The sequence below is a fragment of the Nomia melanderi genome, chromosome 5 (assembly GCF_051020985.1).
Source record: "Nomia melanderi isolate GNS246 chromosome 5, iyNomMela1, whole genome shotgun sequence".
NCBI classification, from domain to species: domain Eukaryota; kingdom Metazoa; phylum Arthropoda; class Insecta; order Hymenoptera; family Halictidae; genus Nomia; species Nomia melanderi.
The window spans coordinates 15,979,699-16,003,254 of record NC_135003.1 but is presented as its reverse complement, the minus strand read 5'-3'; the positions used below and the strand labels follow the sequence as shown (position 1 = coordinate 16,003,254).

The 23,556-nt window shown below is 38.4% G+C and overlaps 8 protein-coding genes and 1 non-coding gene across 20 annotated transcripts in view; 3 read left to right on the top strand and 6 right to left on the bottom strand.

Moving 5' to 3' along the window:
- The first annotated feature begins 270 nt into the window (after window positions 1-270).
- Window positions 271-1,806, top strand: Sf3a2 (splicing factor 3A subunit 2). Of its 2 annotated transcripts, XM_076368093.1 has the most exons (3): window positions 271-970; window positions 1,054-1,372; window positions 1,476-1,806. In XM_076368093.1, exons 1-2 carry the CDS (start codon window positions 425-427, stop codon window positions 1,330-1,332), a joined length of 825 nt encoding a protein of 274 aa, XP_076224208.1. In that variant the 5' UTR covers window positions 271-424; the 3' UTR covers window positions 1,333-1,372; window positions 1,476-1,806. The 2 variants fall into 2 exon arrangements, with proteins under 2 accessions (XP_076224208.1, XP_031826909.1); XM_031971049.2 differs by having other exon boundaries at window positions 1,054-1,806.
- On the bottom strand, window positions 1,499-2,994 carry RpL27A (ribosomal protein L27A). The gene is made up of 5 exons (XM_031971054.2): window positions 2,843-2,994; window positions 2,382-2,543; window positions 2,043-2,192; window positions 1,822-1,958; window positions 1,499-1,583 (listed from the first exon to the last, which is right to left on the bottom strand). The coding sequence occupies exons 1-4, from the start codon at window positions 2,843-2,845 to the stop codon at window positions 1,830-1,832; spliced, it is 444 nt and encodes a 147-aa protein (XP_031826914.1). The 5' UTR covers window positions 2,846-2,994; the 3' UTR covers window positions 1,499-1,583; window positions 1,822-1,829.
- Window positions 2,913-4,870, top strand: LOC116424525 (protein AAR2 homolog). 3 transcript variants are annotated; one of them, XM_031971043.2, is made up of 6 exons: window positions 2,913-3,060; window positions 3,240-3,465; window positions 3,534-3,649; window positions 3,712-3,865; window positions 3,945-4,220; window positions 4,295-4,870. In XM_031971043.2, exons 2-6 carry the CDS (start codon window positions 3,278-3,280, stop codon window positions 4,701-4,703), a joined length of 1,143 nt encoding a protein of 380 aa, XP_031826903.1. In that variant the 5' UTR covers window positions 2,913-3,060; window positions 3,240-3,277; the 3' UTR covers window positions 4,704-4,870. The 3 variants fall into 3 exon arrangements, with proteins under 3 accessions (XP_031826903.1, XP_031826901.1, XP_031826900.1); XM_031971041.2 differs by having other exon boundaries at window positions 3,011-3,161; XM_031971040.2 differs by lacking the exon at window positions 2,913-3,060 and having other exon boundaries at window positions 3,168-3,465.
- Window positions 4,841-6,408, bottom strand: Apid1 (apidaecin 1). Of its 7 annotated transcripts, none has more exons than XM_076368094.1 (9): window positions 6,299-6,408; window positions 6,075-6,213; window positions 5,914-5,982; window positions 5,777-5,869; window positions 5,612-5,692; window positions 5,446-5,526; window positions 5,256-5,360; window positions 5,095-5,166; window positions 4,841-5,020 (listed from the first exon to the last, which is right to left on the bottom strand). In XM_076368094.1, the coding sequence occupies exons 2-9, from the start codon at window positions 6,186-6,188 to the stop codon at window positions 5,009-5,011; spliced, it is 627 nt and encodes a 208-aa protein (XP_076224209.1). In that variant the 5' UTR covers window positions 6,189-6,213; window positions 6,299-6,408; the 3' UTR covers window positions 4,841-5,008. The 7 variants fall into 7 exon arrangements, with proteins under 7 accessions (XP_076224209.1, XP_076224210.1, XP_076224213.1 ...); XM_076368095.1 differs by having other exon boundaries at window positions 5,777-5,857; XM_076368098.1 differs by lacking the exon at window positions 5,446-5,526.
- A 992-nt stretch (window positions 6,409-7,400) lies between these two features.
- On the bottom strand, window positions 7,401-7,473 carry TRNAV-AAC (transfer RNA valine (anticodon AAC)). Its single transcript has one exon. It is a non-coding gene; the product is annotated as a tRNA-Val (tRNA).
- A 501-nt stretch (window positions 7,474-7,974) lies between these two features.
- On the bottom strand, window positions 7,975-10,925 carry LOC116424526 (uncharacterized). Its single transcript, XM_031971044.2, has 4 exons — window positions 10,608-10,925; window positions 9,459-9,668; window positions 8,494-8,805; window positions 7,975-8,277 (listed from the first exon to the last, which is right to left on the bottom strand). Exons 1-4 carry the CDS (start codon window positions 10,923-10,925, stop codon window positions 8,053-8,055), a joined length of 1,065 nt encoding a protein of 354 aa, XP_031826904.2. The 3' UTR covers window positions 7,975-8,052.
- Window positions 10,926-10,931: 6 nt separating this feature from the next.
- On the top strand, window positions 10,932-13,427 carry LOC116424528 (mitochondrial import inner membrane translocase subunit Tim17-A). Of its 3 annotated transcripts, none has more exons than XM_031971053.2 (2): window positions 10,932-11,083; window positions 12,784-13,427. In XM_031971053.2, exon 2 carries the CDS (start codon window positions 12,799-12,801, stop codon window positions 13,258-13,260), a length of 462 nt encoding a protein of 153 aa, XP_031826913.1. In that variant the 5' UTR covers window positions 10,932-11,083; window positions 12,784-12,798; the 3' UTR covers window positions 13,261-13,427. The 3 variants fall into 3 exon arrangements, with proteins under 3 accessions (XP_031826913.1, XP_031826910.1, XP_031826911.1); XM_031971050.2 differs by lacking the exon at window positions 10,932-11,083 and adding an exon at window positions 12,083-12,389; XM_031971051.2 differs by lacking the exon at window positions 10,932-11,083 and adding an exon at window positions 12,504-12,664.
- A 47-nt stretch (window positions 13,428-13,474) lies between these two features.
- On the bottom strand, window positions 13,475-14,310 carry LOC116424531 (uncharacterized). Its single transcript, XM_031971055.2, has 2 exons — window positions 13,899-14,310; window positions 13,475-13,832 (listed from the first exon to the last, which is right to left on the bottom strand). The coding sequence occupies exons 1-2, from the start codon at window positions 14,034-14,036 to the stop codon at window positions 13,638-13,640; spliced, it is 333 nt and encodes a 110-aa protein (XP_031826915.1). The 5' UTR covers window positions 14,037-14,310; the 3' UTR covers window positions 13,475-13,637.
- Window positions 14,311-14,440: 130 nt separating this feature from the next.
- LOC116424524 (uncharacterized) overlaps window positions 14,441-23,556 on the bottom strand; it is a 30,001-nt gene continuing 20,885 nt past the window's right edge. The window contains exon 2 of the mRNA XM_031971038.2: window positions 14,441-16,255. Within this exon, the coding sequence (XP_031826898.1) occupies window positions 15,765-16,255 (491 nt within the window). The 3' untranslated portion in view covers window positions 14,441-15,764. The remainder of the gene's footprint in view (window positions 16,256-23,556) is intronic.

Genomic DNA, 23,556 nt, shown 5'->3' with positions numbered 1-23,556 from the left:
TATATATATATATATTTCAAATATCAAATATCAAATATCAAACTAACTTACAGGTATGTCAGGAAATATGTTACTATTTACTAAAAAAAAATTTACTAAAATTAGGTTGATAAAGAATAAATATTATTTCTAAAATCTTTTATCTTTATATTTTAACTGGAAAAATAGACATAGTATTAAACAATGTACAATATAAAAAACATTAATAGATTTTAGGGATTATTTCATACATAAAATATAGTACAGTGACGGACAGGAGTTCTAGTTACATTTTTACAGTTTTCTGCACTGATTCTACAAACGATAGCTTGCTCTTAACCTACCAGTATCATAGAATAGTGTTGTGTATTGTTTACGATAGAGGAGAAGGAAAATACTCTGTTCTATAGTGATTCCAGCACAGAAAATAAATTAAGAACCAAAAATGGATTTCCAAAATCGTCCTGGAGGGAAAACCGGCGGTGGAGGTGTTGCTTCCTGGTCGGAAAGCAACAGAGACAGAAGAGAACGTTTGCGACAACTTGCATTGGAAACTATTGACTTAAACAAAGATCCTTATTTTATGAAAAATCATTTAGGATCTTACGAATGTAAATTGTGTCTGACACTCCATAACAACGAGGGTAGTTATTTAGCTCATACACAAGGAAAAAAGCATCAGGCCAATTTAGCCAGGAGAGCTGCTAAAGAAGCTAAGGAGGCTCCACAAACACTTGCACCTGAAAAGCCTCGAGTAGAACCAAAGAAATTTGTAAAAATCGGTAGGCCAGGTTACAGAGTAACTAAACAACGCGACCCGGAAACTGGACAACAGAGTTTATTGTTCCAAGTTGATTATCCAGAAGTTGCAGACAATGTAATTCCACGGCACAGATTTATGTCAGCCTACGAACAAAGGGTTGAACCACCTGATCGTAAATGGCAGTACTTGTTATTCGCAGCAGAACCTTATGAAACAATAGCTTTTAAGGTAAATTACACATAAAATGAAATGACTATGCGGACAAGCTTGTATAGAGATTTAATTTTCTTAAATGTGTATCTCTTGTTTAGGTACCTAGTAGAGAAGTTGAGAAAGCAGAAGGAAAGTTTTGGACGCATTGGAACAAAGATACCAAACAGTTCTTCCTACAATTTGCATTTAAAAATGAAAAGCCTTCAGTTGGCAAAGTACCACCACCTCCAGTACCTTTAATTAGACCTGGCTTAGGACCACCAATGGTGCCTGTGCCACCACCACCAAGACCACCAATGTTTAATCCAGTTCCACCACCACCTGCACTTTTAGCCACTGGAATGCAAATACCTCCGCCACCTCCACATTTAGCATAATAATAACATAAATCTGTACAGCCCTTTTAAAGCAAGAAAGGTATCTTTTACTTATAAAGTATTACTTTAATGTGTATCTTGTCTATAAAATATGAAACTCAATTACTATTGTTATATTCAATCCCTATGATAACTATTTGCAGAAGATAAAGAAAAAGTGTACAAATTTCCTTTTTTTGGTTGTTTAAATTTTATTAAGAATATAAACACAAGAGAATGTACAGCAAGATGTTCCGCCCAGATGTTGATCCCTAGAACAAAAAACCAGAAATACACTTATTATATGTGTTAAAAACATATTTAAGTGCTATTGAAGAAAGTAATTTTTTATCAGAAATAAATTTGAACAATCTACACGATATAAAGTGTTGTACGCACTTTTCGGTCCGCCCGTTCGCATTATCATCATACTCAATATACAATTATTTTCTTACCTTGGTTATTATTATAATAAAAATAATACAATAATATCAATGTTATAATATGTACCTGCATTTTTAAGCAGAAAGGACACATGCACCTCCAACAGCCTTGATTTTGTCTTCTGCCAATTTGCTGAAGAATTTGGCTTTAACAATAACTGGTTGTTTAGGAAGACGTCCTTTTCCTAGCAGTTTGTAGTATCCCTGAAAAAACAAGATGTGAAATGCAATGATGAGTACAAATTTAAATACCAATATAAATACATGTGTTCATGTTTCAAAATTTACCGCTTTCACGAGATCAATCACTGGTACTTTGCTCTTTGAATCCTTATATTTAAGCCTGTTTTGTTCTGACACCAGTGTCCACAATTTATCCAAATTTAAAGCAGGGCACCACTTTGTGTTCCGTCTCAAGTGGTAATTTCGCATACCAAGCTGTAAATAAAAATATAACATTTATATTCATTTTAATTTTTATACAGTATCATACACTGAATTCACGTGTAAGTAATCAGAATAAATACTGCATTCAAAGTAATTCAGTTCGCCGGTGAAATAAATATTATCATCATATAATACACGCAACATTAATACGGATGATTTATATCAGATAAATGTGCTTACCTTTCCAAAGTAGCCAGGATGGTATTTGTCAAAGTTGATACGATGGTGGTGAAGACCACCAGCATTACCACGACCTCCAGGATGTTTCCTGTGCTTACCTATACGACCGTGACCATGGCTGACATGACCGCGGAGCTTCCTGGTCTTCTTTTTGTGTGTAGACTATTTAAGAAAATCAAAATAAATTAGAAATATCAGTTGATCAATAACGAAACATATAAAAAAAAATAACAAAATATTAATTTTGTTATAGAGGTTATGTTTGAATACAAACGCAACACCATAAGGTTAAAATTTATAAGCAGTGTACGATTGTACACTTCGAAAGAAAAATAATAATCCTAAAATATTATTCTTTGATGTATTAGTGATATTGTCATCGTGATTATTATTTCATTTTCATTCAGATGCTTTCAATATTTTCCGATTACGAAAGAAGAATTTAAACATTACTCACTCACCATCTTGGTTACGATGTGAAGAAAGAAGCCTAACTTTTCGCTTGGAAATAGTCAAATTTCGTCTAGATGGCGCGTATGTTTGTTTCAGTTTCAACAGTAATTTCACCATGAACCATAGATTACTAAAGTAACGGAAACTGTCAATAAAATTTATATAGACTCGAATAATTTTAGTAAATTGTAAACATAAAAAAGTTGTCAAACATTTAACTGTATAGGTATATATAACCTTTAAATACGATATACATTTTTTAGATAGAGTCAGGACTTCAATCATAATATCAGTCAACCTTTGTGATTGGTCGAACGATAAAAAAGAGTAAATAAATCGTGGTGTCATACACGAATAATAACATTTTTCAACCGAATGATTCAAACGAGTATACCACTTTTCCAGAAGAAAGTATAAATCATTCCCGATACTAATAAGGAATCATGGCAAGTGGGAAAATGAAAATTGACGAAGATTTTATTGGAAAACTTGTAGATGAGGCTGCTAAAGTAGTTGTGCTAAATATTCCAAGTGGTACAGAATTTGGAATTGATTTAAAGACTTGGAGAGTAACCGATAGTTTTATGGGCATCAGAATGATTCCACCAGGATTTCATTACGTGCATTACAGGTGAATATAGATAATTTAATATTTTTTTATACATTTATTACATTTGTATCTATTCCTTTGTGTTAAAGTGCTGTGAATAGGATCGGAGAGCCAGCACCTAGAATTGGATTCTTTCATACATTTAGCATATCTGAATTTTTAGTCAAGAAGTGGGATGAAGAAGCAGAAGATTTTAGTGTAGAAGGTATATATATATTTTTTGAATAAATCAAATCCTTCATTAATAAAACAGAATTTAATATTCAGCTGTACCAGAAGAAGTAGTTCAAAGATTAAAGAGTAACTCGAAACAGTTGGACAGATATTTAGCATGCTATCCTTTTGATATATGGATAAAGTGGATAGACTTAACAAATCTTATCAGGCCTTCATTAGCTGAACGTTGTGCACCTGTGTGTGGGTCAGTAGAAGGACATTAGAATTTATAAATGTCTGTTATTTATCTCTAATTTATTATAACATTGCATACCTTATTTTAGAGTTGTCAGGTCAGCTTTAGAGTTAGAGCATTGTACCGATGCAATGAGACCAAGAGGTGGAGTATTAAGTCCAAGAAGGAAGAAAAGATGTGGAATCACTGTAGAAGAAAGGGAGAACGAACTACTTCCTGATATGAAACCTGTACCAGGCACAGATCTTCGGTTCACCAAATTGCCAACTAAATATTATCCAGATAACGCATCACCAAGCGAGATCACAATGCATTCCCTTGACTCCAGCTATGCGTTGGAGACATTTTTGAGACAATTACCACAGTAAGACTGTAGATTACTTTTCTTTCTTGTATATGTTCAGATATGATAAACATGGTTTAATTAATTTTTTCTAGCCCCCTAGAAATTATTGGTGAAATGCAGTTGGCATTTGTTTGTTTTCTGGTTGGACAAAGTTTGGATTCCTTTGACCATTGGAAGAAACTTATAATTCTTATATGCGATGCTGACTCTGCAATACCGAAACTACGAGGGATTTACATCGCATTTTTGAAAGCGATAGAGACTCAACTGACGCATGTACCTGATGATATACTTTGCGATATTGTCGATAACAACAATTTTATATACCATAGTCTTCGGAAGCTTTTTGCAACTATAGAGGAAAATTCACGTATAGACAGTCGTTTGAAATGCCAAGCTTCGCACTTCCGTGATCGGTTAAAAGCGAAGTTAGCGTGGGATTTTTCTGACATGCACGAAGTCAACGAGGATGAGGCGCCCGTAATCGTGTCTTTAGATTAAAAAAATTCTAGATGTATATTTTCAGTGAAGACTAAGAGTTTAAATTATAAACGCCATAAGATATATATATATATAAACTTGTTTCATATAAATATTTGTTTTTATTAAGGATATATAAATAAATGTATTACACGGCATAAATGAAATTAAACATATTTTAAATTATACATTATGGTAATTATATGAAAATTTTAAATGCATCTTTATATCGGTACGTTTTATCAATTGTCAGTGGATATTCGTTATGAGGTGTTCGCAGGCTGTTGTCGCATGTTTCCGTAGCTGTCCTTGCTCGAGTTCCAGGTTCAATGAAAACGCTGAAACAAATCAGAATACTTATGTTATATTTTCTATTAACTATATACATTAAATTTATAATTACAATATTTACCGGTGGTGGGGGAGTTGGAAAGTATATTGTGCCATGAGTTACAGGTTCCGGCTCTGCTTCACGGCGAAGACGCTGAAAAATGTAAATAAATTTATTGTAGTTCTCTGTATATTAATGTAGGTATTACTAGGATTATATAGTATATTTTGACGAATACTTACAGGATGAGGTGGGCGAGGAGGAGGAACGTAGATTGGTCTAGGCTGGGGATTCTGAACTGGCCACTTTCCAGGTTCAGGTTCTGGGTCGGCCTCACGACGGAGACGCTGGAAAGTATGAATAAAAGTGTTATTACAATATTCTCCATCCCAGTCTCATTGATGCAATTACTAGATTTTGATAAATGCTTACAGGGTGTGGCGGACGTGGGGGAGGAATGTACACTGGCCTGTTTGCGGGTTCAGGTTCTGGGTCGGCCTCACGACGGAGACGCTGGAAAGTATGAACAGAAGTGTTACTACAATATTCTCCATCCCAATCTCATTGATGCAATTACTAGATTTTGATAAATACTTACAGGGTGTGGCGGCCGTGGAGGAGGAATGTACACTGGCCTGTTTGCGGGTTTAGGTTCTGGGTCGGCCTCACGACGGAGACGCTGGAAAGTATGAACAGAAGTGTTACTACAATATTCTCCATCTCGATCACATAGATGAATTACTAGATTTTGATAAATGCTTACTGGATGTGGCGGTCGTGGAGGTGGAACGTATACTGGTTTATGTGCGGGTTCAGGTTCTGGGTCGGCCTCACGGCGAAGACGCTGAAACATGGACTATATATAATACATAAAATGACTGAACTTTAGTAAATGCTTACGATGTGCGGTGGACGTGGCGGTGGTCTTGTTATGGACATAGGTTCTGGATCAGGTTCACGGCGAACGCGCTGCAGGAAATGAAGGAATAGTTACATAGGTGTGTATTTATATCAGTGGTGTAACGGAATTTGTATAATATTATATCGAATGTTTATTTTACCATATGGGATGATTCAGATTGTTCTTCGGCCACCTGTCCTGCTGCCATCGTCGCAAAGACGACGGCTAAAATTGTTAGGGCGACGAAGCTCTTCATGGTTGAAGCGTTCTTCATCCGCTAATATTTAGTATTTTCTAGTCTATGAAAGTAATAAATTAATTATGGTAGTTGTCAATGTTTATTTAATGTTAATGTGTTGACTTTAATAATAAGCGATGTCTTACCAGTGACTTCTGTCTAGTAGGTAGGTGCTGCGGATTAACGGAAACTGATGTCTGTTGCATCGAACCACAGCGTATTTATACGAAACGTTTGACACGCCTGTACTATCTATAAGAAAGTTCAAGGTCCTGAGGCATGTGCCGGGAACCACCGTGTACGCGACAGAAATGGCCGATAAATTTGCTCTTTTTTCTTACCGATTTTCCTGTAATCGCTCATTGCTCAAAAAAGAGTTACGTTGATTGCATGTCGTTTCACTAGATACTGTATTGTTCAGTGCTTACTAATAATTATATGTTTATTGTTACTTTATACAGTTTCTCTTTCTTTGTCGTGTCTATACATTCTCGTGAACTGCAGACTATTGTCTCTCGTACTATACAGTTTATTGTATTTACTGATGGAGCTTATGAAAATTATAACAATCCTTAAACGAGGGTCATGCAATAAAGAAATATTTCAAGGACGAATTAAAAATTGAACTTCTATTTAAGCTGCAATTCAAAATTCGATTTTAAGCTGATATTCGAATTCAAATTCAATTCAATTCAATTCAATTCAAATTCAAATTCAGATTAAAATTCAATTCAAATTCAAATTCTCATTTACAGTTAAATTTGATTCGAAGTCAAGTATAAATTCGAATTAGGAAGTCCAAACTTCAATTACTGATGCAGCAGAATATAAAATGTTGACAGTAATAATATTTCCGTAAATATTTACAAAACGATGCATCATCTGTACTATACACATGGAGTCAGCTGAAACCTGATTGCCATATAAAAATGCGCCGACCGTTCGGGGATCACCGTAGATAGGCACAGTAAAAACAGACCGTTCGTTTTTCCTGGTAGGATTCCCCTTCGTATTTAAACTAGTCGTTCGCGCGATGCGGACGCTTAGCAAGCTCTCGCTTGTTTACATTCCCAACACAGACTTGCATATTCATCTCTTTGTCAACGCACACTCGCGCACACTTTGCAATCTGAGTAACGATAAGAACTTCGATCGTGTTCGATGACTGCATCGAATTACATGACGATTACACTCCATTTCTCATCTGCATCCTCTATTCGCATGATTCGCGTTTCGTCCAAAAAAAAATGTTTCCGCCCGGGATCGAACCGGGGATCTTCCGCGTGTTAGGCGGATGTGGTAACCGCTGCACCACGGAAACCGATGGTACGTGGAATATCTGGCAATTTTCGTCTTCGGCGTGTCGAACAACCATTAACTCCTTGGCGTGCTATTTTCTTTCGTTACTAAGCTCGTGTAATATTTTACTGTCGACAATTTGTGAGAAATACAACAAAATTTTCCATTCTACTTCAGGTGGAAATTTCATTTGAAGATAATGCATTGAAGCAAAATAGTTTGCTTTGATCCGTGGGTAATGAACAACGTTGATTCTTGTTAAATTAGCTTAGATATTTTCATCGGAATTCAGTTACTTTCTAAAAACCTTCCAGTTTCAATACTTCTTCCCACAGACTCTTTACACGTACATCTTCATTGACTCGTTAACTAACGTTTATTCGGACGTAAAACTTTCAAATAATCGACGGAACATATACAGTTTACATTACTTCTTTCTTACGGAAAGATTCTTAGCGTCCCAATGAACTATTATTCCTGTTTGACGGGTGTAAAATTTGGCTGTACAGAAACAGAGACGTAGTCGCGCTTTATTTCCAAACATCCTTTATTTTGTACAAATTAACGCACTTACAAAGTAGCTCGATGTCTCGTTAATCAATCAAGGAACAGGTTGCGCGCTGTTCTCAAGGTTTCGTTTCTCCTCGGACAGCAACGACACCTTCTCCTCGTACTTCTCACGGAGGTCCCGGAAAAGACGGAGCTGCGTTTCGTACTCCTTCTTCAGGTCCGCGTTCAGCTTCACCGCGGCGTCCATTTTGTTTATCATGGTGCTGTAGCGTTCGCGTTCCTCTGAGATTCGCTCCTCCATCTCGTCGACCTCCGACTATGAAATTCGAGGAGAATACATTTAAACTTTTGCACTCTATAGATACATATAGATAGAGATAATAGAGATAAATAGATAGTTGATAACGACGATGTTGTCGTATCGATGAGAATCGAGAAAGAAATCATAGGGCAAGGGGTTAACGAATCAACAGTTCCTATGGATCAATGAACGTCTGATGACTCAATGATTCTTCGCTTTCAGACGGTTTACCTGAAGCTGTTTCACCTCCAAATTACGGATCTGCAGGAGGCTCCTCGTGAGGGACTCGACTTCCTTCAGCGAAGCTACTTGGCTGTTCAGCGCACTGATCTGTTTCTCCTGATTGGACACGGTTCGGATACGGTCCTCTAATTGCAAAGAGGTGTGGACCAGTTTCGCCTTCAGCTGATCCACCATACGGCGAAGCAGAACCTCGTCCCCTTCGCCTTTCAACAGAGCGTCGTACGATACCTGGAGCTCGGCTAGTTTCTTCTCGGTTTTCTCTAGCTTCTGCTGATAGCAGTTACGCTCCATGGTAGTCTTCTGCGAATTAGAAATTGTCATGATTCACTGTAACAGCGACTTAGACATTAACGCTTTGCCGCGCATTAATACTGCATTTTCAAAGATATTGTATAATTTTATAATAGATCGAAACTTTCGAGTTTCAAACGAATAGAAGCATCCGCTCAACACGTTAAGCGCCATGTCAGCCACTGGTGACTGACGCTTCTGAATGACTAAAAAACAATCGTAACATACGAGACAACCGATATGAAATAAAAACGTTTAATAAGGCAACTAAGTTGATAATAGTGTAACGCAAACGTTGCAACGCCAAACAATTCATAAGTATTCCTACTTTTCTTTGCTACAAAAGACAAACTCTATGGGAAAACGCTTAAGATTTTCGTGGCGCTTAACGTGTTAACCAATTTGCATGGCTCTGCTTGAGTTTCTATGTTCAGGCATCAGTGACGCTCAACTGACGGTTGGTCTGTATTACCGCGCGCAGCCGTGCATCGGCAATTTAGGCGATCGTGCGAGGAATTACGTTTACGGATGCAAATGGGTTCGAAGATTTGAAGAAAAGACAATATGGTAAATTGGGAAGGGAGAACAGTGGAAGCAATGGTGGGATGGTATCCAGGAACAAAGGCGAACACGATATCCTGCGAATAAACAGTAGCTCGCACCTTGATTTCTTCCGTCAGCTTCGATATCACAAGCTTGTCGTCGCTAGCTTTCGAATTCTCATCCGCGACCACTTTACTTTCTGGGGGTGCTAACTGATCGCCGATCTGCTTGCCAGGCTGCTGATCGCTGGCTTCTTTGTCAGGACGCGGCAGCGAACAGGTATCTCCAGCGCCTATAGCTGCTTGCTCTTGAAGTTCAGCTACTCTCGACTATAAAGAGAACACCGGATTTCGTGGGCATACAATAGAGAGATCGTCATGTTTACAATTAATCCTCGAGTGTTCTGAAGCTTAGGAACCATATGATTCAAGATTATAAGATTATAGGACTGCATAATTATTGAAAGATATAAACGAATCTGTTTCTGAAGTCGATTGACCAGAGTAGAGCCGGAGTAGCCAAAGACTATATGGTTAAAGGTCAACTAATTTTGTTTCGACTGCGTTCAATCGCCGCGTCGAAACATCGTCAAACGGAGGTTCGAATTTGGTACTCTATGAGATCGGAATTTTCCGAATATTCCTCTATTTTTAGGATACCCGATGATCTCCGTTTCAACACTGGAACTACCGAGCATTTAACGTGGTTCATATGTCATCGGACATAGGTTATAGTAATCAAGTGGAACTATTAACTTTCGAAATTATTTTGAATATTCAACACTTTTAGGGTATCAATACGAAGCAAGGATATCGAAACCAGTCATTTTGACGTAGTTCTAGTGTTAACCCTTTGCACTCGACAGTTTGCTAGAAATATTCAATACTTCTGATAAAATATAGACGATGCTTTTAATGTAACTAATTTAATCGATTTAAGGGACAAAAGTATTTTACTATGAGATTTCACATAATATTGATTTCACATCAGTAACATCAAGCTTTATAATTCAACCGTATCAAACCAAGTGACCGAAAGCTTCGAAGTATTCAACACTTCCTAATTAGATGTAGACAAGATTCTCTAAAATGAATTTACCAAATCACACGTAAATTAGGCAACAAAGCTATTTCCTCTCAATATTTCACACATCGATGTGTGCAAAGCTTAATGGCAAATGCCAAGGTTTCTAATTTTCCTGTATCAAATCATCTGGAAGTCACCTCTCGAGTGCAAACGGTCAACGGAGGATCCTGCGTGAAATTTACCGATGGCTCGCTGTTACATTCGGGGACCGTTGCATTTTCCTCGACTGGTTTTTTCGGATCAATTGCAGCCTCGCTTTCGACCGCCGCCCCGTTTATCGGGACGGTCCCGTTGTTGATCTCGGCCACGTTTGTTTCGTTTTTCGGTGTATCTGCACTTTGACCTCTCGCGTCTTGCGCAACCTCCGGCGCCGCGGCTTCTGGAGGGGAAGCTCCCTCCGCCGCGGGGGCGGATGCATTTTCGGCACCACTCGGAACTGCATTCCCCGCGTTGCACGGTTCTTGGCTCGCGTCCGATTTAACTGTCTCCGCGTCTGACATTTTTCTCCGGCAGGAACGTCACTTTTACGAATGCTGGAACAGAAGAACAACGACATCGTTTCATGGGAATGTTCACCGTGCTTCGCGACCACGTTTATTCGTAGTGCGAATGAAATAATTGACGAATGAACTGAATTCTCTACGAAAGAAATTCTTCGGTACGTGACGTTTCTTTTCCATTGTTTTTAACCCTTTGCATTTGGAAGGTGACTCAGTCTTGATCTGACGCAGTAGAATTATAAAATCTGATAAACACGTTGAATGACATGGAGTCACCGGTGACCCAGACGAAATTCGGTTATTCTCCATTGAACGATTATTTGAAAACATTCCTTTCTTATAAATAACGCTACCTAACGCGGCGACATTCTGGAAGACAAACCTGCGATAATTCTTTTGATTAATTTAACGTTGCATTGTACACCTTAAAATCGTGCGGCGTTCCACGCATTAACATTGAACTCTGTATACGTGAAATATTCGAATAAAACAGGTTTGTTCCTCGATGTACTTGATTTCGATTTAGTTTCAAAGAACATTGTCTCGTCAAAAGATGTTGAATATTTCTACTGAGAAACTTCCGAGTGCAAAGGGTTGAACCATGGAAAACCTGAATATTATAATAAAATATTCTTTATTGAATTTTTTTTCTCTCCCGATCTACACTGTTATTCGTTGGTCCAGTTCCAGATAGGTACGCGTTGTTACAAACAACACATTATTTCCAAAGTTCTCGTTTAAAATGGAACGACACGGAATCGATCGGAGTCGACGTTTCCGGGCTCGAAAGGTATCTCCGTCTCCGCTGTCGGTACACCGGAACCATTCGTACAAGAACCATTCGCACAAGCACCGAGAATTCAATTCGAAATTACCGAGTGGCTCGAGGGACGAACGGTTGTCGACGGGCGATACGTCTTCTTCGAACGTGATCGATACTTTCACGCGAACCGACTGGATATCCAGTACTGACCGAAAGTCTAATGTATTTTTGGACGTTCTACGGCTCATTCTATTTTAAACTATCGTAGATGTGCGCCAGTCGAACGACCAGCAAACGAAAAATCGTACGCGCGTTAAACATAAGCGTTTCGCGTACGAACGCATCGTTTCTGGTCGGTCGACGACACTATCAATTATGCACTTATTAGTAGAGTACTAGTGAGAAGGTCGGGTTGAATGACTTTTTTTTTTTTAATGTCATAGAACGTGTACTTAGAATTGAAGAAGCATCATTTATGTTTAATGAATCGTAGCTTAATCAAGAGAAGTGTTTTAAGGGAAATTACACGCATGGAACGTTGATGAGAATAATTAATATCGAGGATAAGAAACTTTTTATTTACTCGGATGGTAATCACTGTGTCTCTAGAGAGACTATTCGTAATTCAGTTTGAAAATTCATTAACGTAGTCACGCACGATCGACGTCGTATCGAAGGCATTTCGCACCGTTGTGTAAAAGGTATTTTACAAGAAATAATTTAATAATTGAAAAGGGAACATTCGAGTATCGTGTCGGATATGATTTGTTTCGCAAATATATCCTAACGTTTCGAATTGTTATGCACGTGTAATTCGATTGTGCACGAGGAACCGGTACATAACCTCATTTACGTGAATATGTTTAGTTTTAATGTATATGCTTGATGACTATTGACGTATAAAAAAGCGTAATTTTAGAATAGGCATAAAAAGACGACGCATTTAATTGTGACCTACGGATACGTAGAATTAAAGGTTACGTTTATATGGGTTCTTTAGAGATGAATAGAATTAAAGAATTTTGCTATTGCATTGTTTATCCGGTGATTTTTTATTGTATTATGCTAATGGATCTACGTTTTATTGTTTTACAGATAGTCAATTGAAATATGGCAGAATACTCGAGAGAACCATGTCCTTGGCGTATAATGGACGACTGTGGTGGTGCATTCACAATGGGTGCAATTGGCAGTGGAATTTTTCAAAGTATTAAAGGTTTTCATAATGCACCTGCGGGAATAAATAAACGACTTTTGGGAAGTGTGATGGCTGTTAAAGAACGGTCGCCGATTATTGCTGGAAGTTTTGCAACATGGGGCGTAGTGTTCTCTACAATAGATTGCACAATGGTTCATATAAGGAAGAAGGAAGATCCTTGGAATTCTATTATCAGTGGTGCAGCAGCTGGTGGTATATTGTCGGCAAGAAATGGTTTAGTAGCAATGGCCGGTAGTGCATTCATAGGTGGGGTGATATTGGCTTTAATCGAAGGTTTAGGGATATGTATAACACGTTATAGTGCAGAGCAGTATAAGCCTCTCTCCCTCCCGGATGATTCAGTCAGCGGGTAAACATATTTTAGACACATTGCAGACTATGTTCAACTAATTCAATACAAATCTTTCATATTCACTGAAACAAGTGTAATTGAAAGATTTGTGATTGCTAGTATATAAAATTTGTATAGACAATGGGATATATTGACTTAAGAAATAATAATAGTTTGTTTCTCATTTAATGTGATTCCTTTTTGTATTCTTTTAAGGACTGTTACAAATTGACACATCCAGTAAATATAATATATTACCAGTACAATAAATTTAACAATACACTATATTTAAATGTAATGCTTCTGTCGAAAGACTATCTCTAAAAAAGATTTAAGTTAATGAAATTTCCTGTCACATAGATAAAGTATATTATTTATCATACTTGTATTGTAATTGTATTAAATATTATCTTCATCTTCATCATCTTCTTCTTCTTCTTCTTCAAAGTATTTTAAAGCTGAGGCTACCGATAAGTTCAAAGATGTATTCGATAGGTTTTCTTCGTTTTCATGTTCAGATTCATATGATGGAGACTTATCTTCAGAATCCTTCAGTAATTTGTTCATTACTCCGAGTAAATGAAGCTGTTCCACCTTTGAAATTTTGAGTAAGAAATATTTTAAGGAGATAGTAAACGTGCTATTAATTAAACTACTTACCTGTAGTCTGTGTACTTGGGTTTCAATTTTTGTCAGTAATTTCAAAAGAAGTTCCCTTTCCTGCTTCAGATCTCTTTGAAAAGCGAGCAACTCATTAGCGCTCATTTTCATATTAGGTATATCGAAATGGTCATCCATTGTTCAATAATTATATTTTAAGTGTTACTTACAACCTCCTTGTTACATGTCAACACTATGCGACAGTATGCAAACGTTTTCTGTGAATCATATTTTTGATTCTCAGTACAACAGATTGCCGGTATCAGAATCTTTTTATAAACTGCAATTCTTTATACAACTTCTATCAAATGTCATTAAATACAAATTCATAAAACCCGTAAAAATTCATCGCGAAAAACGTATAAAACATTACTTGTAGGTTAGGATCGTAGCGATTGCCGTACAGCATTGCCAACTTCGTTTGTTTCTAATTTCATTGCTGTCGTTCGATTTACAATCGATAAGTGAATATTTTTAATTTATTTGTGTGTGAGTAATTGTAATTTTAAATCTTAAATAAAATAAATTCCGTTGAAATTGTTTTATTCCAATTTTGATGGGGATTAGGAGTGTGCATCATAGAGTAATATAATAATATTTTATTCTTTCTACATAAATTCTACGTAAAACTACAGTTTAATCACAATTTATCGTAATTGAATTTATTTAGGTACAGAATTCTTTAATGGATCACAATATAGTCCATATATATCTATATGATTATATTAATTTGTAAACTTTCGAGTGGTCAAGTTAAGTTAAATAGAATCAACACGAATCTTAGCATTCAAATACAGTTTCATTATACAGTGTTCACTTTTTCTTTTGCTTTTTTTTTATTATTCAAACGTCTCGATTTATAAATGACTATCTATAAAAGTTTAGAACGCTCTCCAGCATTTGCTTAGTTTTAGTTTCACCATTACGATTAATTACTGTATAATGTACGATATACATTGTCATTGATGCAAGATTTGTGTTAGATTTTATGTACATATACATACAGAAGATATTCAAATTGGGAGCACAACTACTGTTATCATGCTATCATTACAGTAGTTACAATTTATTATGATGAACACCACATTCACGAAGGTCATTAATCTTAATTAATACTATCACACTAACATGCGGTTCACAAGAAGTAAAGGTCAGTTATCAGAATACTCTCACAAGTGATGAATTATTTTCTCAAAAATACAAAATCTCTCAAGAATCGTTCTCTCCTCGATCACGATTCTCGAATCACTTAAAATATTTTATTCTGGCTTCGTATTATTCCCAATACAATTCTACGTTCGTCGCGGAATAGAAACGGGGATGATAACATTAAACAATAATTGTCCTCACCAAAAAGAAGGCCAATCCTCGAACGCAACTAAGGTGCGTCCAAAATTGTATTTTCACAATATTTTTTTTTTTTACAGGATATACTGCGTGTAATCATTGGTATTTCTAATTACATATATAAATATCATTATCCCATTTACACAAACTGAGGTATATGGTAACCTTGCGGGACTGCACGAATTCGAAAAGGGGGAAAAGAAACAAAAAAAAAAAAAAAGAAAAAAAGAAAACAAACAATGGAGAATAAAAATAAATAATTCATACGATCGGTACATACGCCTTTGAATTTCTATTCTACAGTCGAGTAATTTTGACAATTAATTTCCAGGATCTTGAGGGTTAAACGTTTCAATTGATTTTGCTGCAGCATTCGGTTTAGCAGGATTCGAGCCACCGTTCGCAACGGCGGGAGATTTGAAATACGGTTCGTCGTCGTTCATTTCTCTCTCTCTTGATTCACCAATCGTCGTGGAATCTTAAACCATAAATTCGTTCGTTGCTGCAGCAAGGAACGCGTCAATCTTTCGAGGAAGCGGGCGGTGATTCCCTGCTGTTGTCGCTGGTAAAATTCGACAAACCAAGGCTGCCGGTCTCGTGGCTCGAGGAGCTGGTCGGCGAATTGCTGTTGCTCCTGGCGCCGCCCAGCTGCGCCACCGTGGTGTTCTCGGTCGGTATCAATCCTTCCTTCATTCTCTTCTTCTGCTTCATCCGCCTGTTTTGAAACCAAATTTTCACCTGCGTCTCGTTTAGGTGCAGCGCGGACGCGATTTCGATGCGCCTTGCTCTGGTCAGGTACTTGTTGAAGTGGAACTCCTTCTCGAGCTCGGTGAGTTGCTTGTTCGTGAAGTTCGTCCGGCCGGTGTTATTGAAGCCGCCTGCGATACCGGCCAACGGACCGCCGGTAAGGCAGTTCACGGGACCGTTCGTCGTGTTGGTATAGGTGGACGCGCTGCTGCCACCGATCGTGCTGCCACTGAAGTCTCCCAAATTTGGATTTGCCTTCGCTACTGCAACAGATTTATAAATCATCTTTTTAATCACTTCGTTTCACTATACATTAGGATCTTAATTAACGTCTTATAGCCTGTTTGACTTGTGTTGAACATTTTTAGTTGAATTCGACAAACCTGAATGGCATTTATTTGTTTTTAACACGAGTTAAATGTTACTTGAGTATTGATCTGTAACGTTTGTAGTAGTAGAGGGAATATGTATAAAATCCTTTTCTTTTTCTACTGAATTATTAACGATAAAGTTTTGTCGAGTACAGTTGAGAAATAAGTCAAAGGGGTTAACGTTTATTTTTACCGTGCATAGGGGATGTTGCTATTATAGATTTAGAGGTTGATGTGTAAATAGACAAGAAGATATTTGACTGCCACGAGAAACAGGGTTTTATGTATCAGTTATTCTTTCCATAGCAAAGATACAAAGCAAGAATTATTGATTCTTTGATATGAACAATCTTATGTTACCCTATTATCTAGTTAATTAAGTTACGGAGAATTTGTATTGGAAATCAATTATCTTCCAATAATTATTTTCTTGTAATTTCAAAGTCTTCAAGGTTGTATTATCGTGTTATTCATTTTGCATTCAAGCGGTAGACTTGATAATTCTCGAATCAAAATGAACAATTAGTAGCAGGGAAATTGGAACGCAAGAAAATTCCTTAATTAGCACTTTGTAAAATGACCAATTGAATCAAAATGAATAATTAGTAGCAGGGAGATTGGAACGCAAGAAAATCCCTTAATTAGCACTGAAAAATGACCAATCGAATCTTCAGCGATTGCTGCGTCATTTAAGGGGTGACATATTCATCTCACGCCCCTTACAGTCCTGGTCCTTGTGCTGATGCCTATGGTACGTGTCCAACGTGTCCATGGCGGAGGTTAGAGGCAATATCCGTCGAATTAAGCTGAAGTTTAATCCTCCGACCCGCAGCCGTGTATTGTCCAACACAGCTGGTCAGTGTCCTAAGGAACGAACCTGTCCAACGGTAGAAGACCGATAGGGTTAAGCCCTAAATCTGGATCAAATTGCATCAGCTGTTGCCGAATGTCAAGGGTAGTTCGTTGCGTCACTTTACTTTGCCCGTATCTATCGATCTGCCACGTTGGTCAGTCTACACGCTTTATCTAATTTGGTCTACAGTGTCTTTGCACAGTGTTCCCTGTTCTTCGGTCTACTCAGACATTGTCCACGGTAGCTAATCGGTTTCCTTGGATCTGCGACATGCACATTCTCATTCACGTGATTTTACTGATTCAGAAGCAACAACGCGACTTTCAACTATTCATCTCTATCTCTGAACGATGATTACAGGCAATCCGACTGGTCCTGCTCCTGAAAACTTTTCAGAGGGAAACTTGCTAATTTAACAAATCCACAACTAATAATTGAATTATTATTTATTACTCGCCACAATTCAGCTAAGGTGCAGCAGGGGTGGAAAGAATGATGCGCTGCACCGGGAAAAAGGTGGTGTCGTTTACGCATTATGGAAATTAGATTGTTATTTAGTCCTGCGGTATGTGGAAGTCAATTTACTTAATGGCGGAGGGTGGACGAAACCGACGAGCCACCGCCTTAGAGCCACATCTTCTTTTTCACCCGTGTTTGCCTGTATCGTTTTCCGCTCGCGACGAATTATATATTTCTATTTTCTCTCGACGAACGATTCTCGAAGTTCTCCTTAAACGCGACGGAAAGGGTCGGTCCTTCAGGGATTTTTCGAATTACCCGGCCAACATCAGTCACCGAAACGGCCGTGCCCGGAACTTGGCCGGCGGCCATTAAGCTCGCGCATCTTCGAGCTCGAATAATCAAGTTGGACAAGTTCTATTAGCCGCGGCTCGGCGTGATACAGTGAAATGTTTCTCGTTTTCGCGACTCATTCATCAATTTAGCACCTTAACGGGAGGACAGCGCGAGCCGGCTGCTGATTTTCTGTACCGTTGGATTCCGCCGGCGGAGGTCGTCGGAACTTTCCTCGGATTTTTCTGCGAACGTTTCCGTTACGCACGCGACGGGGCTAAATACGATTTATAAAGTAATTTAAAACTCAACGACTCTAATTTGAATGTCCGACGACGCGTTCTCTCGGAGAGGATAACACGTGACCGTTAGAAGCATAAGGCCTTCGTATATTACCTTTTCACAGCAGAGATGAAAGTTGGTGGAAATCATTATACGACTCGGTGTCACAGTTCTCACGTTATCTTACTATTTATGCCAGTAATTATCTTCATTTCACGTCACATATTTCCAAGCAACCCCAAACCACGGAGCCATTGCAGTCAACCAGTTAATTTAGTAATCATCGGTATGATTTTCAATAAATTCCGTTCGTTTCTTATTAATCTTCGACTAATTAACACAGTGTATGAAAAGTAAAAGTAGTTTTCATGTTCGTAGTACTAAGGTAAATGAATACTTTAACTTCGTTCACATATTTTCTGAAAGTAGATGATCTTTTGCGTATGAAAGTGTTTCTATTTGCAGTGGAAACTCTTCACTTATTAATCTTCGACTAATTAACACATTGTATGAAACGTAAAAGTAGTTTTCATGTACGTAGTACTAAAGTAAATGAATACTTTAACTTCAGTGACGTATTTTATGAAAGTAGATGATCTTTTGCGTATGAAAGTGTTTCTATTTGCACTGGAAACTTGAAAGTCTGTTGAATAATAAATAAATTGAATCGAAAATGCAATCTGTGAGCCTGTCGTCAAGGATTCCTAAATTACGCGAAAATCGCTGTCATTAATTCCGGACATCATACTCCGTGTTTAATTGAAAGCTAACAATCATCATCGCAGAAGCGTCATTGAAATTCGCGAACTATTCGCAGAGGTCTCGTAATCCGCATTACCGTCTCGCCGCTGAATAATCGATAAAACTCGCGCGATGGTTATCGCGCGAGTACGCCGCGATATAATCAGCCACGTCCGATTTCGTTTCTGAAAGGACAAATCCCGATCGTGGAAACACGCTCGCCCGAGCGGAATCACTGAATCACTTTCGATTAAACGCTGCCCCGGCTCGAGCGCGGCAATTCGAGCTTCCTTCTCGACAGGCATTCAATAACGGTAATTAAAATTATTACTATCGTTCAGCGATGCGAGAAACCGTACGGCCGGCATCCGCTCGAGCCGATCCTCCTCGCGCCGCGCCGCTCTTACCGGTTTCTTTGAGATTCAATTTGCAGTCTTTGAAATTGAAAACGGAACGGCGAGCGGCTACACCGTTTTTCTAGAAAAGATTACATAATATATAACATTATACGGGATATAAAAGATGGGGGAACGTTGAGCTCGTAAAAGGCGACGTTTACGAGCGTCTCCGGCATGAAAATAGATGGTACGAAAGTCGAAGAAAACTCGCAGCGAGCGGAGAGGTCTCATTGGCAGGTTAGATCGAGCGAAGAGAAACGAACGGCGGAGGATAAAGGAACGATGAAAGATGACGAGATAGAAATACGAGGGACAAATTCATTTGCTCCGGTTTGCTCTTCGAGTTAATGACTCACTCCGATCCGCGAATCAATTATAAAGCGATCTCTGTTCGCGAGGGGAGGGATATTCGTTAATTATCCGTCCGATCGAATAGACGCGACCGGTATCGTGTCGCGGATCGGTATTTTCCAATCGAAACGAAGAAACGGACGGTCTCGCGAGCGACGCGCAGGTTCGCGCGCGCGTATTTCTCGTCCTCGTCTTTTCCTTTTCTCCTCTTCTTTTCGCCGCGGCTCGTAATATTCCCGGCGAAGAAAGGAAGCGAGATATTCTTTGAACGGCAATCTTATCTCGATACGACGATAAGAAGTTCGATCGCGGACACGAGTCCGCACGGAGACGGAGTGAAAGTCCTGGGGACCGGAAATTATTTGTCCTGGAAGCAAATGAGAACAGGACGACGCGTCACGGCGGAGGGTGAGAGCTGACAGAATAAGGAATAGACGGATCGGGAAGGGTTAAAGACCGAGACACCGTGGAATCGAGGGGGTCGCTGAGGAGATGTTAATTATTTTTTGCCGCGATGGCTGCTGGAGACACGGATTCATTAATATGGCGTTTAGTGACTCGGAGTAATAGCAGAAGAATTATACAGCATTTCTAGGTTGTCGGGAAGGAGAAAACTTGTTTGAAATGCTCTCGGATTAGATGAATATTGATATTGCAATTATTGATATTAGTGGTAATATTGGAATCACTGATATTAATATCGGTGATGTTAGTAATATTAATATCAGGGATATTGCAATCACTGGTATTAATGCTGGCGATGTTGTGGTTAGTGTAATACTATTAACGTTGCAATCATTTTATGCTACATATTAATAGTAGTGATATTGCAGTAATATTATTATTACTAATATTGCAATTTCCAATATTAATACTAGTGATATTGCAGTAACATTAATACTACTAATATTGCAATCACTAATATTAATACTATTGATATTGCAATCACTAATATTAATACTACTAATATTGCAATCACTAATATTAATACTACTAATATTGCAATCACTAATATTAATATCAATAATATTGCAATCACTAATATTAATATCAATAATATTGCAATCACTAATATTAATATCAATAATATTGCAATCACTAATATTAATACTAGTGATATTCCAGTAACATTAATATTTCTAATATTGCAATCACTAATATTAATACTAGTGATATTCCAGTAACATTAATATTTCTAATATTGCAATCACTAATATTAATACTAGTGATATTCCACTATCATTAAAACCACTAATACTGCAATCACCAATAGTAACAATATCACAATAACTAACATCAACAACAATTACAATCACCAACACTAATAATTACAAGCACTAACACCAATAACAGCAATCAATATTAATAATCCCTAATACCACAACCACTAACATCAGCAACCCTAACACTGCAATTACCAACATTACCAACGCCAGCAATCACTAACATCAACAACCAATAACAATATCCTCAACAACACTCCACACAAACACCTCAGAACCCCTATCCCTGCACAAGTCAGCGACACCACCATTTAACTTGCGCTGGAAATGAATTCAGTTTCCAAGAATTTCGTTTTCACCTATTCCACGCTGATACGTACACCAATTTCTTTATTAATCATTCCATACAGAGCGATACACTTCGAAACAATCTACCAGGCGTAACGCAACAAGATTGCCAATGCGTCAAAGACGTAATTGAGAATTCTGCAGCAGAAACGTCTTTCCAGCGCAAGCGGTTAATCGAACTTCGTGCAGCGTTTCATCTCATCGATTTCTTCGCGCTCGTTCAATTTCCCGGCGACCGGGGACTGAATTTTTCACGCGAGGCCGGTCGGCCGACATTGTCGGCGTCCACCGAAAAAGTAATTAACAGCGAAAGCCTCCGGGAGCTCGCCGGTGCAACGTGAATCGACCAAGTGCACTTAAGCGCCGAACATGAATGTAATTCCCGCGCACATAGTCATTCCCTTGGTCGCGAACGAGGGTGTGCGCGTCCCGTCCGTGTGCGGCCGGCGCGCCTGTACGTGTATCAACATGTGTATCAACGTGTGCGCGCACCCGTTGGTTAACACAGGTAACACCTAGCCGCGGTTTCGAAGCATGCATGCCAGACCGGGCTCGATCAAAGGCGCCCGATTAAATCTCACCTGGCTTAATATTATTATTTTACGCGGCGCCTGCCGTTTTCACCGGCAGCCTCGGCCCTGGGGAGGGGGAAATTGGAAAGAGGGAAAAAGCAGATAATGCACGCGGATAAAGCCGAACGAAGCCGCCTGAACGATTTCTACGGTCTGACGTGGAACTGAAATTCTAGCAGGTTTTTACCCTGCGCCGAGGTTTCTCGGGTAATTTTCGGAGAGGGTGCTTTCGAGTTGGTTAGTCGGTTGGACGGATTAGTGAATCGATTGTAAATTCAAATGGAAGAATGAGGAGGTGTTTATTGAGATTTATTTTGAGTTTTAGGGTTGAAGTTTGTACGAAGTTACTAAGTGGTGCTGTAGTAGTATTAATGTTACTGGAATATCACTAGTATTAATATTAGTGATTGCAGTATTATTGATGTTAATATTGGTGATTGCAATATTATTGATATTAATATTAGTGATTGTAATGTTAGTAGTATTAATGTTACTATTGTTACTAGTAAATTTGTTGCTATTGCCAGTAAGGAAACTTTATTATAAATGACTGTAATTAGAATATTCATATACCTTAGAGGAATAAAAATTCTACCGACGCGATGTTCCTGTCGTGCATTAATTATCGCTTAGTATTCTTCAACCGATGAGCAAACATTCAATGTTGCAATATTTATATATATAATAGTTTTTTAAAATGCAACGCGTTAGAGGAATAAAAATCCTACCGACTTTCCTGTCGTGCATTAATTATCGCTTAGTATCCTTCAGTCGATGAGCAAACATTCAATGTTGCAATATTTATATATATATTATAGTTTCTTTAAAAATGCAACGTGTTAGAAGAATAAAAATTCTACCGATTTTCCTGTCGTGCATTAATTATCGCTTAGTATTCTTCAACCGATGAGCAAACATTCAATGTTGCAATATATATATATATAATAGTTTTTTAAAATGCAACGTGTTAGAGGAATAAAAATCCTACCGATTATCCTGTCGTGCATTAATTATCGCTTAGTATTCTTCAATCGGAGAGCAAACATTCAATGTTGCAACATTTATTATCCAATGAAATAGCCAACATAATTTTCAACTTGATGGCTACGGTATTTTGCCAGAGGATATTACAGGTTCTTCGGGAAGGAATTTGTTGCTCGATTTTCTAGAATTTTACGGACAGCCTGAAGTTCTGCCGTGTTCCGCTTACTCTTCGCCGGCGATTACATACATCGGCCGCGAGGAGCTCGGCTCCGGGAGAAAAGGAAAGGAGAGACGGCGTCGGAGGAGGGTCGAAAACAGAAGAGGAAAGACGAATCGAGATCGAGGCGTATGAAAACATTAAGGCTCGCCTGGACGCGAGATAGAGTTCCTGCTCTCGATCCGGTTCTCGCGGGATGCGCTTATTAAACGAAGAAGAGCTCTAATTTATGCGCTCGCACAAAAATACAGTCTTGCATACGGACGCCTCGTTGGCAACATCCTCGTTCGATGAAATCTTCATCGGAGACGCGAACTGTTACGCCTATTCTCTGAGGCAGTAATCATTTCACTGAAACCGTTTCACCGTTCGGCGGATTTTTATTTATTTCAAGATAGCTGAATTAATTCGTCGGCTGGTGGAGGGAAATTT